Below are 17,809 nucleotides of genomic sequence, written 5' to 3'. Positions count from 1 at the left end.
AACGAAAGGTCGAAAACAGCTGTGATACCCGTATTAAATACATCACCATCGAATAACAATTTCTTGTTTGTTCATTTTTAGCCACCATCAAACATGGGTGTGTACATTATTTTGACCAGCAGATAATGTGTCTACAGTAAATTGAGCTGTCCCTAATTACTATATTCGCCGAAACCCAATTATCTGAAATTTGTCAACTGAATAAAGACAGGTAGAGATTTACATTGACCCCACTCTATTGATTCTCATGTTAGCGTTGTGGTATGTCACGCATGGTTTACCGACAACTCATTACAAGACTAGTTCATTTAGTACTATCAATAGGATCAGTGATTATACGTGTTTACAACCATGCGTCGCAGCGGAGTCAGCTCAGACCACATGGTTTTAAAATGTATGTGTCATTTTTGTTTTCATTTTTTAACTTATGTATTAACACAGGTGAATGCTTGTTCCGATTATTACAACAAGGTTTCAAATTCTGTATCAGCAGATGTTAGAACAATACATTTTGAGCGAATCATGGTCCATGATTGATAGATATACACACATGTCTGCATATGCATTATCGTTATGTTTGTTAAAATGGAAATGAAAATATATAACTTTATATTCATAAATCGATTTATACACGCACTGTTTTTACATTATGTATTGTTGTTTTGCTCGTTCAGATTAGGATTTATTCAGGCGTTCGTGGAAATCGTGTTTTTATGCATAAATGTAATACCAGTACGTTATTATTATCTGAATAATGGGAGAAGAAAAATATGGTTCTCTGAAAACAATAAATAAAAGAAATTAACATTCTTGGCAAAGAACATATGTCGCACGCCATGCTGTATGAAGTTCGGACATACGTCCGGCTGTTTGAAGTTCTAACGTTCGTCGGGTTGTCATGATGCTTAGTATAAGCCATACTTCATTGCTAACTGAAGTTCTGACTAAATTACAACCTTTTGAAGTTCTTAATATAAAGCGTAAACACCAGAGAATAATCGCTCAAGATTATCCTCAGAAACAGACTCCATGGGGCGTAGACCGCCTCCGTGGTCTAGTGGTAGAGCGTCCGCCCGGAGAGCGGAAGGTCCGGGGTTCGATCCCCAGCCGCGTCATACCAAAAGACGTTAAAAGATGGTACTTGTTGTTACCCTGTCTGGCGCTCGGCATTAAGGGACCAAACCAAGGGCTGGTCGGCTCGGAGTCAGTATACTGTGTCTGACTGGGATATTCATGTTAAACTGCGGCATGTATCTCAGTGAGCTAGCACTATAAATCGGCATCAGTCCGGACTAGTACAAGCAGCCACACAAACACATACACGTACATGCACGTCGCTATATAAGTGCAATAATCTTGGACGCGACGTTAAACCCCATTTCACCTCACCTCACCACCATGGGGCGTAAAAGGCAAAAATGGGGGGAAAATTATAAGAATAGATCACTGACATCAGTGATGACGCCAGATGTCCGCGTGCCCTGCTCTACGGAAATAGTGCTGTCGATATAATCACATCAGACGTTACAGGTTTCAGTCGTGAGTGAGTGAGTGAGATGTTTAGCGCTGTGTTGAATCTTACATTCTGCTGTATCATCACCAAGGAGAATCCAGGTAGAAAACAGCTGTTTTTAGTTGGGATGGATGTATCGTGGTTTGTACCGTTTCTACTTGCATTTGATTGATTACTGCACGTGTTGAAGCTTTCTATTTGTTTAGATATCCTGAAATACATTTCGTCTCGTCACAACGTTCTTACAACGAGTTGGTGCATGAGACGATTGCGAAAATGATTGGGGATGGGTAGGGGGTTGGGGGTGGGAGCGATGTACGTTCTCAGTGGGAAGTGACAACTTCAAGTCGATAGCTTTCCGTAGATACAAGTACTGACTGTATACAAGTAAATACATGTAAGAAGCACCATGTGCCAGGACAGCACATTCTGCTAGTAGTGGTGGTGTTGGTTCCCCTGAACACCTAGCCTAGTCCTAGCTAGGGACGGTGAGGTAGTCGAGTGGTTAAAGCGTTCACCCGTCACGCCGAAGACTCGGGTTCGATCCCCACTGGGGTACAATGTGTCCCGCCCATTTCTGGTTCCCCGCGGAGTTGCGTTCCTTGGGCACGCCAGAAATCTATGATTGTGGGTTCGAATCCCGGTTCCCCCCGATTATGTTTCTAGGTTTGTCAGCACCATACCCGTGCTGGTGGGTTTCACCAAAGTGGTAAACGTCTGATACCTGCATCACCTCGGGCTTTCCTCCCACATTAAGCTAACACGCCGTGATATGACTGGAATACTGTTAATAGCGGCGTTAAAACCCAACTCACTCACTCACTCCGGTTCCCCGCCTTGATATTGCTAGAATATTGCTAAAAGCGAAGTAAATCCATACACACCGATCCTGGCTAGGCCAAAGGTGAGACTACCTTTTTGTCTCTCTTTGTTTACTGACTCAATCTGATGGCGTATATTGCCAAGGTCATCTGACACGGGTTAAGTCATAAACAATAATTGTAAAAAACATAGTAGCACTGTTCCGTCAGGGTGGGTGAAAGAGCATGTACAGTGACGATTAACAAATGGGGTTAGCATGGCAGCTGAGTGATTTTGTTGAACACATAAGTGGCATGACTAAATGGTAAATGACCTTTGTAATTAGGTGTTCATTCAGACAAAAGTTATCATGCCCAGGTCACTTTGACAGTACTTATGGTTAACCTTGGTAACGTTACGACGTCATTGTTAACGCTATATGGCGTCAGTTGCCAAGTACTGTTTTTTTCACGATCTTGATAGTGTATACAGTGTCGGATTACCTTTTCAATAACTGTTATTTATCCTGCATCATAAAATAGCAGCCCACTCGACACACAGAACTGTTGTTTATGTTTGTTTATCTGCCAGTAGCATAAACTAAAGTTTATTTCATGTCAAATAGGTTTTGTTGTGTTTGTGTATCGTTTAACGCCGCTCTCACAAAACTCCATCTGTATGACGGCGGTCTGTTAATAATTAAGTCTGAACCAGACAATCCAATGATTGGCATATTGAAAATCGATCTACGCAGTTGTGATGGGATGACATGACTCCAGAGAATGGTTCCAGAAGGCAAACTTGAGATGACACTTTAGTCAAAGAACATTGTGAAACGGATCCTGTTTCATGTATACTCACCACCAGAAGAAACGCGAATACTGTACATTTTGGTTAATACATGAAGACTTACTCATATTCAAGAGATATTAGATTGGTTCGATTTTCAAACGGACATACTAGTACATCGCATGTGACCCCACAGATCCATTACTCGAGATGCACCATCTGTCCCGTGCAGGATAAGCATGTAAAGTTTAGAAATCACGTATAGCATATTGTGATAAGAATGAACTCACTCAGTGGTAACACGTGGCTGATTGTTAGTTTTGTTGTTAATCGGTACACAATGGAAACATCTCTTCCTAACGTAAACGTTTCTCTATATGTTTCTTTTGGCGGTGAGTATACTTCAACCACAGATGTAGCGTGTCAAGGCCGCCAGTGCCTATGAACTCATGATCACTCAGACGCACTAAGTATTTCTGTGTCTTTGTAGTGGGTTATCTAAGCCACACACAGAAAATCCCGGTGTCCTAAAATCATAACATATCGATTTATGCAGTTGTACACAATTACAGAGATGATGTAACGCATGGGGTCAAAAGGCTACATCCAACTAATCGTTGCATTAATTGGACCAAACCATAAATGTCAATGCCCTGTTTTACACATGACAATGTGAATATTTATGCTTATTATGTGACATCAGTCAAAACCAAAAGAGATACTTAAATTAAAAAAATACGCAATCATTATAAAGTAGCTACAATAGCATCACAAGAAACCTCCCAGTTAAGCCCCTCTTTCTCGAATCTCATATGCCTTCAGATAATGGCAACAGATTTTCGACAATTTTGACAGGGTACCATCCATCTTCTCCGACCAAGGTCAGCGAACCAGACTTAATTATAAGCATAAACATCAAATGGGACAGAAGCTGGAACACATGGTGGTTTAAAGGGGCAGCGTAGATTGACAGAGCCATACATATTCACCACTGAAACCAGAAGGGGCACAGCGGGGTAATTCCGTGCAATAAAACCATACCAATATAACATGCAGTTCCTTGATGAGAACCTTTTTTTTATTTTCTTGCCTCAATAGTTGTGATTTAGAGAGCAACTGGAGGGCTGGGAGGATACTGTTTATATGTCCTGAGCGTGGGACTGTTGCATGATTTATTCACATGACACTGGTGATTTGTCATTCCTTGTTTTGAGTATGCTATTCCGTATTGATTACACATTGCCAGTTCCTTAAAGAACCTACAGGGAGGTAACGAGATGTGTCTACGAAATAAAATGAATCGGATCAAACTGATTTTCTAATGACTTAACATTAAGGGCGATTTCTCATTGACAAGAAGACAACCAACTGTGAGCTGCGAAGACTGACAACATTAGAGGTACTTCCTGTTGTCAATTGGAACATAATGACTTCGCTGATACACAACTGGACACAGTGACAACACTCAGGTCTCCACTCATGAGGTACTTGCAGTTGTCAATGAGAACATAATTACTTCACTGATAAACAGCTGGACGCAGTGACAAGTCTCAGGTCTTCACACAAGAGGTACTTGTTGTTGTCATTGAGAACATAAGGACTTCACTGATAAACAGCTGGACGCAGTGACAAGTCTCAGGTCTTCACACAAGAGGTACTTGTTGTTGTCAATGAGAACATAAGGACTTCACTGATAAACAGCTGGACGCAGTGACAAGTCTCAGGTCTTCACACAAGAGGTACTTGTTGTTGTCAATGAGAACATAAGGACTTCACTGATAAACAGCTGGACACAGTGACAAGTCTCAGGTCTTCACACAAGAGGTACTTGCTGTTGTCAATGAGAACATAAGGACTTCATCGATAAACAGCTGGACACAGTGACAACAATCAGGTCTTCACACAAGAGGTACTTGCTGTTGTCAATGAGAACATAAGGACTTCACTGATAAACAGCTAGACGCAGTGACAAGTCTCAAGTCTTCACACAAGAGGTACTTGCTGTTGTCAATGAGAACATAAGGACTTCATCGATAAACAGCTGGACACAGTGACAACAATCAGGTCTTCACACAAGAGGTACTTGCTGTTGTCAATGAGAACATAAGGACTTCACTGATAAATAGCTGGACGCAGTGACAAGTCTCAAGTCTTCACACAAGAGGTACTTGCTGTTGTCAATGAGAACATAAGGACTTCATCGATAAACAGCTGGACACAGTGACAACAATCAGGTCTTCACACAAGAGGTACTTGCTGTTGTCAATGAGAACATAACGACTTCATCGATAAACAGCTGGACGCAGTGACAAGTCTCAGGTCTTCACACATGAGGTACTTGCTGTTGTCAATGAGAACATAAGGACTTCATCGATAAACAGCTGGACGCAGTGACAAGTCTCAGGTCTTCACACAAGAGGTACTTGTTGTTGTCAGTGAGAACATAAGGACTTCACTGATAAACAGCTGGACGCAGTGACAACACTCAGGTCTTCACTCATGAGGTACTTGCTGTTGTCAATGATAACATAACGACTTCATCGATAAACAGCTGGACACAGTGACAACAATCAGGTCTTCACACAAGAGGTACTTGTTGTCAAATAGAACATAACGACTTCACTGATAAACAGCTGGACGCAGTGACAAAACTCAGTTCTTCACACAAAAGGTACTTGTTGTTGTCAATGAGAACATAACGACTTCATCGATAAACAGCCGGACGCAGTGACATTTAACCTATTTATATCTGATTTTACGGGGCAGTGTTTCTTTCATTAGAGCGTTGAATCACATTGCCTTCAGTTGTATTGCTACTACGTTTTTAATTACAGAAAGATAAGACTTGTCTGACTGACAGATATTGTTTTAGTCATCCAAATATCAACATGTATTTGTGTATTATAAGATTTGTATCTCAGCCAATTATAAACCAGATAACTGCGGCAATGCATTTGTCTACCTCCAGTCCGGAATGTCACAACCTGGTGCAATGCCCGTGTCTACCTCTTGTCCGTAGTGTCACAACCTGCTGCAATGCCCGTGTCTACCTCTTGTCCGTAGTGTCACAACCTGCTGCAATGCCTTTGTGTACCTCTTGTCCGTAGTGTCACAACCTGCTGCAATGCCCGTGTCTACCTCTAGTCCGTAGTGTCACAACCTGCTACAATGCCCGTGTCTACCTCTAGTCCGTAGTGTCACAACCTGCTGCAATGCCCGTGTCTACCTCTAGTCCGTAGTGACACAACCTGCTGCAATGCCCGTGTCTACCTCTAGTCCATAGTGTCACAACCTGCTGCAATGCCCGTGTCTACCTCCAGTTCGTAGTGTCACAACCTGCTGCAATGCCCGTGTCTACCTCTTGTCCATAGTGTCACAACCTGCTGCAATGCCCATGTCTACCTCTAGTCCGTAGTGTCACAACCTGCTGCAATGCCCGTGTCTACCTCTAGTCCGTAGTGACACAACCTGCTGCAATGCCCGTGTCTACCTCTAGTCCATAGTGTCACAACCTGCTACAATGCCCGTGTCTACCTCCAGTTCGTAGTGTCACAACATGCTGCAATGCCCGTGTCTACCTCTAGTCCGTAGTGTCACAACCTGCTGCATTTCCCATGTCTACCTCTAGTCCGTAGTGTCACAACCTGCTGCAATGCCCGTGTCTACCTCTAGTCCGTAGTGACACAACCTGCTGCAATGCCCGTGTCTACCTCTAGTCCATAGTGTCACAACCTGCTACAATGCCCATGTCTACCTCCAGTTCGTAGTGTCACAACCTGCTGCAATGCCCGTGTCTACCTCTTGTCCGCAGTGTCACAACCTGCTACAATGCCCATGTCTACCTCTAGTCCGTAGTGTCACAACCTGCTGCAATGCCTTTGTCTACCTCTAGTCCGTAGTGACACAACCTGCTGCAATGCCCGTGTCTACCTCTAGTCCATAGTGTCACAACCTGCTACAATGCCCGTGTCTACCTCCAGTTCGTAGTGTCACAACCTGCTGCAATGCCTTTGTCTACCTCTTGTCCGCAGTGTCACAACCTGCTGCAATGCCCATGTCTACCTCTAGTCCGTAGTGTCACAACCTGCTGCAATGCCCGTGTCTACCTCTAGTCCGGAATGTCACAACCTGCTGCAATGCCCGTGTCTACCTCTAGTCCGTAGTGTCACAACCTGCTGCAATGTCCGTGTCTACCTCTAGTCCGTAGTGACACAACCTGCTGCAATGCCCGTGTCTACCTCTAGTCCGTTGTGTCACAACCTGCTGCAATACCCGTGTCTACCTCTTGTCCGTAGTGACACAACCTGCTGCAATGCCCGTGTCTACCTCTAGTCCGTAGTGTCACAACCTGCTGCAATGCCCGTGTCTACCTCTAGTCCGTAGTGTCAAAACCTGCTGCAATGCCCGTGTCTACCTCCAGTTCGTAGTGTCACAACCTGCTGCAATGACCATGTCTACCTCTAGTCCGTAGTGACACAACCTGCTGCAATGCCCGTGTCTACCTCTAGTCCGTAGTGTCACAACCTGCTGCAATGCCCGTGTCTACCTCTAGTCCGTAGTGTCACAACCTGCTGCAATGCCTTTGTCTACCTCTAGTCCGTAGTGTCACAACCTGCTGCAATGCCCGTGTCTACCTCTAGTCCGTAGTGACACAACCTGCTGCAATGCCCGTGTCTACCTCCAGTTCGTAGTGTCACAACCTGCTGCAATGCCCGTGTCTACCTCTAGTCCGTAGTGTCACAACCTGCTGCAATGCCTTTGTCTACCTCTAGTCCGGAACGTCACAACCTGCTGCAATGACCATGTCTACCTCTAGTCCGTAGTGACACAACCTGCTGCAATGCCTTTGTCTACCTCTAGTCCGGAATGTCACAACCTGGTGCAATGTCCGTGTCTTCGTCTAGTACGTAGTGTCACAGCCTGCTCGTTATGACTGTGTCCACCTTGTGACGCAGTTACATCCATCTTGTCCATCCAGTTTGTAAGGCTACTAACTGCTTTAATGACCTTGTCTACATCTCGACCGTAGCGCAACCTGCTGTAATGGACGTTCAATTCCAGAGTGTCACAGCCTTATGTAATGACGTGTTTGTGTACAGATCGTAGGGCCGCTAGTCACCGTATTGACATTCTCTTCCTCCCGACTGCTTGAAGCGTTTACTCGTCAAGCCAAAGAACCGGGTTCGATTCCACCCAAGGTTACATTGTGCTAAGCGGCGCGAAACCACACTCACTCACTCTGTTATGTTGGACCGCTAGCCGCCGCATTGATAGTGTCTACCTCTATACCGCTGCGTTTCTTGTTGCAATATCTACTTCTTGTCAGTAGTGCTGCTACCTATTGTGATTTACATTCTTTTATTGCTTTAATTACTGAAAAATAAGACTTTTATGACAGACCGACGTTGTTCTAGTGATCCCAGTACCAAATTGTATCGTCATAAAATTGTCACATAAGCCAATTATGAAAATATATTATTATCCTCCAAACCGCATTACTACTTGTTGTAATGACAGCATTGCTGGCACCTGTTGTGATTTACAACATCTTACTAGTCTCAACCTATTGAATTATCATGCAACCTGAAGCCATGCCGGTGAATAAATCCACAGCGAGCCAAATCACATTGCGAGGCCATGCTGTGGATCAGAAATATATATTTCCAATATGCTGCTGCGAAAGGCAATTCCGTTGTAGCTTTTGACCTCCACAAGATGTCCAGGTTAAATGCGAATGTATTGATAAACTGTACGTCATAATAAAGGCAATAATCACTATTGGTATAGATCTCCATTGTCTAGCAACCTTCCCTACAATTACATGTTTATGCAAATATCGCATGCACAACTTGTCCTTGTTTTATAAATGCTAGCCCTTTTAAGGTTTGAAATACAAATGATATATTAACTTAATTCAATGTTCCAATTAAGTATACTGTAACATAATCGTACGCCCACGGGCGGATAGCAGCATGAGATGTTGAGTTCATCTGACCCTTGCTGGAGTGACTCACTTTTACAATAGCTACATATCGATATACAGAAACTGGTAACAGTTTAGGGAACCTTAGCAGATTTTTACTATTTGATAAGTGGTCGAATACCTGATAGGAACGCAACCTGTTTCCTCTTGAAATTATGTATCTTCGGTCAATGCATGTACAATGTCATGTACTCTGTATCATTTTGTTTGTATGGTTGTATTATGTAGTCTGATCATGATGTACGAGAACAATCACGATAAAGTACGTATATAGCCTGGTTGTTTTGTCAGAAATACCTGAACACTTTGAGGCTTTCGTGAAATAATGTCTAAGCGCAGAGATTTATCCTCAGTGTAAACCAGGACGTCCATGCATGTAATTAGTTGTCAGAATACGTTAGTGGAAGCGGCAGTAAGGAGGGCAAGTTAAAATTTGCCATGCTATGGCCTCTGCCAATTATCTCAACTGATAGTCCATCCTGTATGGTCCACACCAGACACAGAGAGACAACACGAAGCTAGCCAACCCTACTGATAAACGTACTTTAGTATACGGTCGTTAATGTTCTCTTCAGTGCTTCTTCGTGTGTTCTCATACCTAGGAAATCCATTGCACATCGACTTTTCCTCTAGGGGACGTCATCATCTATACAAAAATACGACTTAAAAAAGCAATAAGTGTATTCATATGTGAACTACTTTCATGCGAGCTTATTTTGTATGTCAACGCACAAGTGGCAATTGGCATACGTCACGAACAAGGGTCATGGTTTATATAAGTGCTCACAAGGGATGTATTGTATGGGTTAATTAACAAGGTGCCTGGTTTACATAATTACTCGCAAGGGACATATTGTATGTGTTAGCGACCATGGTTTGGGGCATGGTTTGTACAAGTTTGTACATAGTGAAAGAAAGTATACACTCATGACTGAAATGAAACAAAACAGGAAATGGGTATTCGATGGTGAATTATTTGATACAGGTCTCATAGTGTTTTGGACCTTAAGTTTGCTCTGTTTTGGTGTTTTCAGCCTGGTATCGTTCTGATAACGTTCGTATTTTTTTTTATCAAATCCAATTTTCAAGTGTTTACTTTATTTGCCCCGGCAGTTTAGTTCCAGAACAAAAGACAAAGATGGCTGATCTGGCGTTAGCAATGCTCACACACCCAGAAATGACAAATAGTAACCTCAACGAGAACTAAATTGAAGCTATATGTATCCGAACAAGGGACATTGTTCTGTATTTCAGAAAAGCACAGGAGTTGCATCCGTACATACATGTATTGACATGTTAATGAACAAGGAGCAATGGTTAAGTATTATAAAGGTTATTATCTTTACGGCTCAGTATGGTTACACATGTGTGCTCCCTTAAAATTATATTCACGCTGTACTATGTAGGTTAAATTCAAAATAGTATATCGCCCAATGTAATATTAAACGAAATTCAAAACTGCAAAAGCACTATGCCCTCATGCGTAATCAGGTACGTGGAATACCTATATCTGCAACCTGTTCCCTGACAATCAATAAAGGAATATAATAAAGTCGCAGCTGCCGTGATACTGCCTATGTGTGATTGATAATATTGTATGGACGATGACCGTACCATAACTAAGTCCCATATACTTAAGGCTTTGAAGTATAATAACTATTGTTTATTTCATTGCGTTGTGTGGTACAAACAATCTGTGAACTATTACGATAATAGCGCGTCCCTAGTTTTCATGGATTATTTCCATAGCCTAGATCATATGTTCGTACGGTGCCACTGCCCTGTTTGTCGCCAGCATTCAGCGACTATTCCTTGTCATGTGTATCAAACATTCACAAAGCACTGTTTTATCAATTTGCCATCTATACCTGCATGATGCAAATGCATCCCTCTATAAGTCTGTTCTTTTTGCAATGTTCTATTACGCACTTCTTTACACGTGTTCGCATTCAACATCCATGCACTGTTCTCAAACATTGCCAAGGTTATCCCCAATATTCACGCACTGTTCTACACATTTGGCAAGCGTGTCTCAAATATTTATAATAACGCGCTGTTCTATAAATTTGACAAGACTTAGTGTGTCCCCAATATTCACACACTGTTCCAAAAAAACCTGCCACGTTTGTCTCCAATATTCATGCACTGTTCTATACATTTGACAAATGTCTCCAATATTCATACACTGTTCTATACATTTGACAAGTGTGTTTCCAATATTCATACACTGTTCTATACATTTGACAAGTGTGTCTCAAATATTCAAGCATTATTCTCAAACATTGCCAAGTTTATACCCAATAGTCATGCACTGTTCTATACATTTGGCAAGTGTGTCTCAAATATTTATAATAATGCGCTGTTCTATAAATTTGACAAGACTTAGTGTCTCTCCAGTATTCAAGCACTGTTCTCCAACATTGCCAAGTTGATCTCCAATAATATTGCACTGTTCTAGGACAACACCATATGGTCCCCTATGAAGAATGATGTTTCCACCCTGACATAAGTTCCCTTACAACCCTACAGTAAATTATCTCGCAACGCCTGAAACGCACCGCCGTGCAATTCTAACGTGCTAACTAGAAGACATCAGTGCTATTTACGAGTGTGTAAGGTTTTGTGTCACTGACGTGGATGACTCTGTATAATAGGGCAAGCTTTTTACGCTATATCAGTTTAAATGCGCAGAGTAGTAATGATAAGGATACAGTGGTTGTTTTGATGTGAAACTCAAATGAGTTCACTCATCAAAGGCAGGGTATTGTCCATACACGGAGTTCATGCATCATACCCTCACGCGATCTTAATTGAAAATCAATGTGTCTACACGCACCAGTTCTTAACAAAAACCACATTAGCGTTTACGGCTGTTCTGATGCTCGCTTGCGTCGCTATCAAGACCAAATAAGCTTATTTGGCTGAACATAACACAGAGAGCTTATTGCTGTTTGTGTAATCCAACATGAAGCTCAACTGACTCTCACCAAACCAAACACATATGCACTTATTCAACCTACTACGTCTTTTGAAGCCAAATGATGCCATAATGAAAATTGTTGCTGAACGCTAATTGAATGAGATAATTAAAATGCTAAAACTCCTTTCCGATAAAATACGATACTATATTTTGACTCTTAATTTACTCAGCGAAAGAGAGTTTGTTATAAAGAGTAAGGGGGCGGTCGGGTAGCCTAGTGGTTTAAGCGTTCGCTCGTCACGCTGAAGACCCGGGTTCGATTCCCGATATGGGTACAATGTGTGAAGCCCATTTCTGGTGTCCCCCGCCGTGATATTGCTGGAATATTGCTAAAAGCGGCGTAAAACCATACTCACTCACTATAAAGAGTAAGTTATGTTACACCCATTAATAGTCCTATAAAGGATCAAGTGGGATCTAAATAGTACTTATACATTATATTTTTATCAGCTTTCTGAAACATACATGTACAAGGACCGATCTTTTTAATATTTAGTGGTGGCGTGGTGGCGGTTTAGGGGGTTGTGAAAACAGTAATATGTTTCCGGTAAAGCAATTGTCCTCAGGGATTACAAAAACATTCGTTCTCTCGACATGTTTTTTTTGTTCTGCAAGTGGTGGATTGTGAGTCCTAAATTGTTTACCTCCGACTCTGCTAGATATAAATTGAAAGAACAAGGCAAAATAAGGAACATTTTTCATCAAACAAATATTGGCAAGACTATATCATTTTTGTACACGGTCGGGCTAAATGTGATGGTCTTGATAACCTCAAAGCGTAGAATATTCATCAGAGTATTGCAACATAATGCTGTATTGCAATAATAAGAATGTCACCAAAAGTCAGCCATGTTAAGAACGTATCTCAATTACAAAGCCAATCAATCAACCTGCTTATCATCATGCACGTGGTAATCTAGCCTCACCTGTATAATATACAACAGAAACAGTGGACAGAAGTGAATATTCGTAAATAACAAGAATATGTTATATTGGAACTGCAATTTCTGTATCGTTTTGAAATATATAAGAGTGATTTATTTGTTTTACGTCGCTTTGAACATTATTCCTGTTATATCAACGGCGTGTCAGCTTATCGTGGGAGGAAGGAGTGATGCAGGTCTCAGAAGTTTACCACTTTGGTGAAACCCACTTTCTCGGGAGTTAAATCAGAAGTGTTATGGGTACGCACTACCTACAATTCTACCTTGAATTTGGAAAATACTTGATTCTGCTTGGTCAGTCAGAGGTTAAAAACACATTGAAAACCTTTGATTGAACAGCTCATTTGACGACCGTATGACCGCGGACGACAATATGAATTAACAAGTCTTCTATCTAAGTCATTGTGGGTAGGCATTCTAAAATAATTATGTGTACAATTATAGGTTAAATGCATATTTGCGGTAATTACAATATCCAAACTACGTGTGGCAATACATTTGTGTTGAAATGCAATAGCAATCGGCCGAGAGAGTATATTTAATGTTTGTGGGACATCAAAAAGCTTGATATTTGGCACTTTGCTGTAGCCGACTGTGACGCCATCATTTGTGTCACAATGACCTGTGTGACATCATAATAGTGACGTACAGTGTAGAACAGAGCCTTGAAAGGCTCGCTTACATTCTTTAAGGGTACCGACTTCACGCTACTAACGAAGAAGCTGAGCTACACATTTTCGATGCTTGCCATATATGCGAGTAGGCATACTACAAAAGAAATCTTCAGGCATATAAAGTGCAAACGTTTGTTTTAAGTGTATTGTCGGTATTTCCTGAATGGAACTCGACAGCTCATTCAAAATAATGAACAAAATCCTTGCCGTTCCTTGCCCCAAAGAGTTCGCGTATAATTTAATTTTGTCATGGTAGAATGGAAATAATTGTGCGCGGTTATATCTGCAGATAATCTAGCTCTAAACTGAAAAAAAACATAGTAAGTATCTCCCACATTATAAAGTCAAATATAAAACACAATCCGAGCACAACAACCCGCGAGACAGTTCAAGTGAGGATCAATGCAGCCTGGGGCACAAATCACAAGCTATATGCATACATCTCGAGAGAAGAATTCCAAGTTAAGTCACTGGCACTGACTGCAAAGAGAAACGCTTCGTTAAACCAGAAAATTATAACTCTTTCCCAGATCAAAGCTAGGGTAAGCCATGCAGATGTGAGTCAAAAGTACACAGAAGTACCGATATATCCATCTCTCATTTGTCATGAGACCAAAGACAATATATACCAGATTACTCGTATCATTACTTTATGACAACTCATGCATCTTATCGTGATAATATTGATTGAAATGGAAGTAAACATACCCAATTCCAAATTCCGTCAATTCCAAATTGTCACCCGCAACTTGAATAAGTTCCAAAACATTCATTACATTTCAGCTATTCTTCGTGCACAGTATAATAAATACCATTAACATTATATTGTTAACTGCCTGGATCATGTGCTGTTATCATATACAAATTTAAAACGTTTTAATTATGTGGACTTATTGTTTCTGTTTCAGCAATGCTGCAGATCCTTTGGTCAACATTTACCTACCTGATGGGAAAACTTCTGACGTAGATGCCCTACAGCAAGGGATTATGATAAAGATCTTTTGAGGAACTCAGGGAAACTAATCACGGTTCGTTAGTGCTGACATCCCAGGCTAGATGTTCTCTGGTAAAGGGGCTCTTAAAGAAACCTGAGACCCACATTCGCATTGGACCTCCCTTGATGAGCGGAGGAATGTATTCACACCTGCCTCTGTACCAAACACCTGTTGTGAGGAGCCGAGATGGGGGAAGAGGAAGTACTACTCATTGAAACCAGGAACCCCAACTTTACGGATTACCTTCCTTTGGATGACCACATCACCGGTGAATGGTCAATGACCACTCCCAGAACCTCTAAGGAATATGTGTGGACCCCGGAGGTTAAGGAACGTATCACTGTCGTTGCTATAATAATGGTATGTACGATTGTTGGCAATTCTGTGTTGATGTTGCTGCTGTTGTGTAAGCAGTCGAGAAGGATTAAAAGGGTGAATGTGTTTCTTGTCAACTTAGCCATTGGAGATATAGCTGTAGCTCTCATTACCAACACAACTGAGATTCTCTTTCTTGCCTTTGGAGATTGGGCTTTGGGGCCTGTTTTATGCAAGCTCTCTGTTTATTTACAAATAGTGACACTAGCTAGTGCGACCTTTCTGCTAACAGCCATGAGTATTGATAGATACCAAGTGATCGTGAAACCTATGCAGACTTTAGCCAATCGACCTAGGATATGGTTGAAGGTGACAGTTGCCTGGACGATGGCCTTTGTGTTCGCGCTGCCTCAGTTAGCTATATTCGTACAGGTGAACAAAGGTGTTAAGTATGACGGGACGCCAAAACGCCTCTGCCTCAGTCGAGGCTACACAGAGGAATGGCAGCGCAAATTCTATTTTACATTCATGACAACATACATTTTACTGGTTCCAGCATGTGTCATGTTATTCTGTTATACTAATATCATTACAGTTGTGTGGGCTCGCGCTTCCACAAACGAGCATCCGAGTAGTAAATCACACTCTCTTTACGGTAAAAAACGACCTACTCCGACACCTGCTACCACAGGTCAGGATTACCCAAGGATATCCGTTCGTCGGGGCTTAGTCACAGCATCCAAACGAAGAGCAATTGTGATGACCTTGACCGTGATCATCGGTTTTCTCGTGTGCCTCACGCCATATTTTATCGTCACGTTGATGAGGATATATTCCAATTATAAGCTAAAACTAAAAGATGCCTTAGTCGTATCTGAGAACATTTTCATGACCCACAGTGCTCTGAATCCAGTTCTCTATGGCCTCTTTACATTACGACCCAAACATTTGAAGAGAATAGGCCGATGTCTGTGCTGTAGCAGTAGAAACACACGGAAATCGAGCGAAAAAAATAGACTTATAAATGGAGGTACGCATCGAAAGTGTCAAGCATCTGAAGTTACCTTCAAGACCAAAGCGAAGCGAATTCCCCTTCCTTCTCCGGATGTAACCAACGACTTAGTCGCTGAAAATACGCATGCGCTCATGTTGCTGGATAAAGGAAATACGACAACGAGCGTGAGTGACGGATATGAGAGATCCATTGACGCCAAAAGAGCTCTGTGCAGTGAAAGTTACCGGAAGTATGGTCCTCAGGAACAGTGGATGGCGAGTCGCAAGATTAACAATGATGAATGCCTTAGTGCAGTATAATTACAAGAGGCTGACTTGCTGCTAATGGCATCCCTCTTGGGAAAGATTTCATACTGCACCACTAGTTGTGTCGTGCCATTATGTCGGACATACACATACATACTACATCATCTGGACTTTCAACAGACCATATGCAAATATCAGGAATGAGTTCAGCGTTATTAAGTGTATGTTCTTCATTCCATATTTAACATTTAGCCTCTCTTCTATTGTTATAAAATTTTAATCGGTTCTGTGAAACTACAAGGATTAAATTACTCATTACAATATCGTGATACGGATTTGTTTATTTATGGTGATATTAGTGTATATTATGCCTCAATGTGTGACTGACAAAACAAAGAGCCGAACTACTGGCCGTCAATTTAAATCCAAGATGGTTGTGAGACCCTAAACAGTCAGTAACAGCCAACCTAGATTTTCCAACACCCACCTCGCATATTTTACATAATAGTACGGGTACAGAAATTCGTTATTTGACACTGTTTGTGTTTTTATATAATTAATTGTGATGTGCAGACATTAATTTTTAAAGAAACCACGTTCGTGATTTTCTTAATACAAATTATATGTCACAGCTGATCATTTGAAAGGCAATGATTGTCTTCGAAAGTCACCTCAGTCGTCGGTGATGTCTCGTATTTGCACAGCTGTTGGTATAAACGTCAACACCGGAGAATGATCAATATCCAATATCTGCCGAAACAGATTTCACAGGCCGTAAAATGCAAAACATCGATGAATATTATCTGAATGAGGCCATAATATGTCTGTAATGATATAACAATAATATGCTACTTCATGACTGCCAAAACAACATCTGGCCTGGCGTCGTGTGCAAGGCTTCACTGTTACTTCAAACCTTTTCATGGCTTTAATTCTTATCGCCGGGATACGGATATAAACTGCTCGGCAAATGAACGTACTCAAACGTACGAAAACTGGATTTGACCAAAATATTGCAAATGTTAATATCCAAACGATACTAGGCTGAAAACAGTCGCCGAAACACTACAAACCTAAGGTCCAAATAAACACAATAATGGTGCCCGTATGGAACTTTCCATTCCCCAGCAGGTTAGGTCTTGAACTTATATCAAACGTAAACATAATATTGTATCTTGTTACATTAACCCAAAACATTTCTTCTTTACTTCAGTCTCACTCGCTTCTTGTCGTAATTCGCCATGTTCATCCATATCAATTATCGTGAATCTCCCCTGACCCTGTTTTTCAAAACTCTATGAATGAACTTTATTCCAAGGAATACAATATTTAATAAACTTTAAAATCATGTAAGCACACATCCCTGTGAATATCTGAGCATTACACACTCTGCTGGAAATATTCGACTGCGGACTGAGGAACACTGTGGTGACGTCTTCGACTGTAGACAGCTGTAGACGCTGGTGGTTTATTCGACTGAAGACGGCAGTAGGCACTGGTGACAAGTTCGATTAAAGACAACGGTAGACATTGCTGACGTATTTTACTGTGGACT

At 41.6% G+C, this 17,809-nt stretch overlaps 1 protein-coding gene across 2 annotated transcripts in view; it reads left to right on the top strand.

The window, feature by feature from the left end:
• LOC139463400 (neuropeptide S receptor-like) overlaps positions 1 to 16,535 on the top strand; it is a 35,542-nt gene extending 19,007 nt beyond the window's left edge. For both annotated transcript variants that reach the window (XM_071244658.1, XM_071244657.1), the window contains exon 2: positions 14,593 to 16,535. In XM_071244658.1, the coding sequence (XP_071100759.1) occupies positions 14,866 to 16,308 (1,443 nt within the window). In that variant the 5' untranslated portion in view covers positions 14,593 to 14,865 and the 3' untranslated portion in view covers positions 16,309 to 16,535. The remainder of the gene's footprint in view (positions 1 to 14,592) is intronic.
• Positions 16,536 to 17,809: the final 1,274 nt, after the last annotated feature.

This window comes from Haliotis cracherodii, unplaced genomic scaffold, assembly GCF_022045235.1.
Source record: "Haliotis cracherodii isolate W230 unplaced genomic scaffold, xgHalCrac1.p SCAF_16, whole genome shotgun sequence".
NCBI lineage: Eukaryota > Metazoa > Mollusca > Gastropoda > Lepetellida > Haliotidae > Haliotis > Haliotis cracherodii.
Note: the sequence above shows the minus strand (reverse complement) of the source record. Positions and strands in the feature narration are given on the sequence as shown.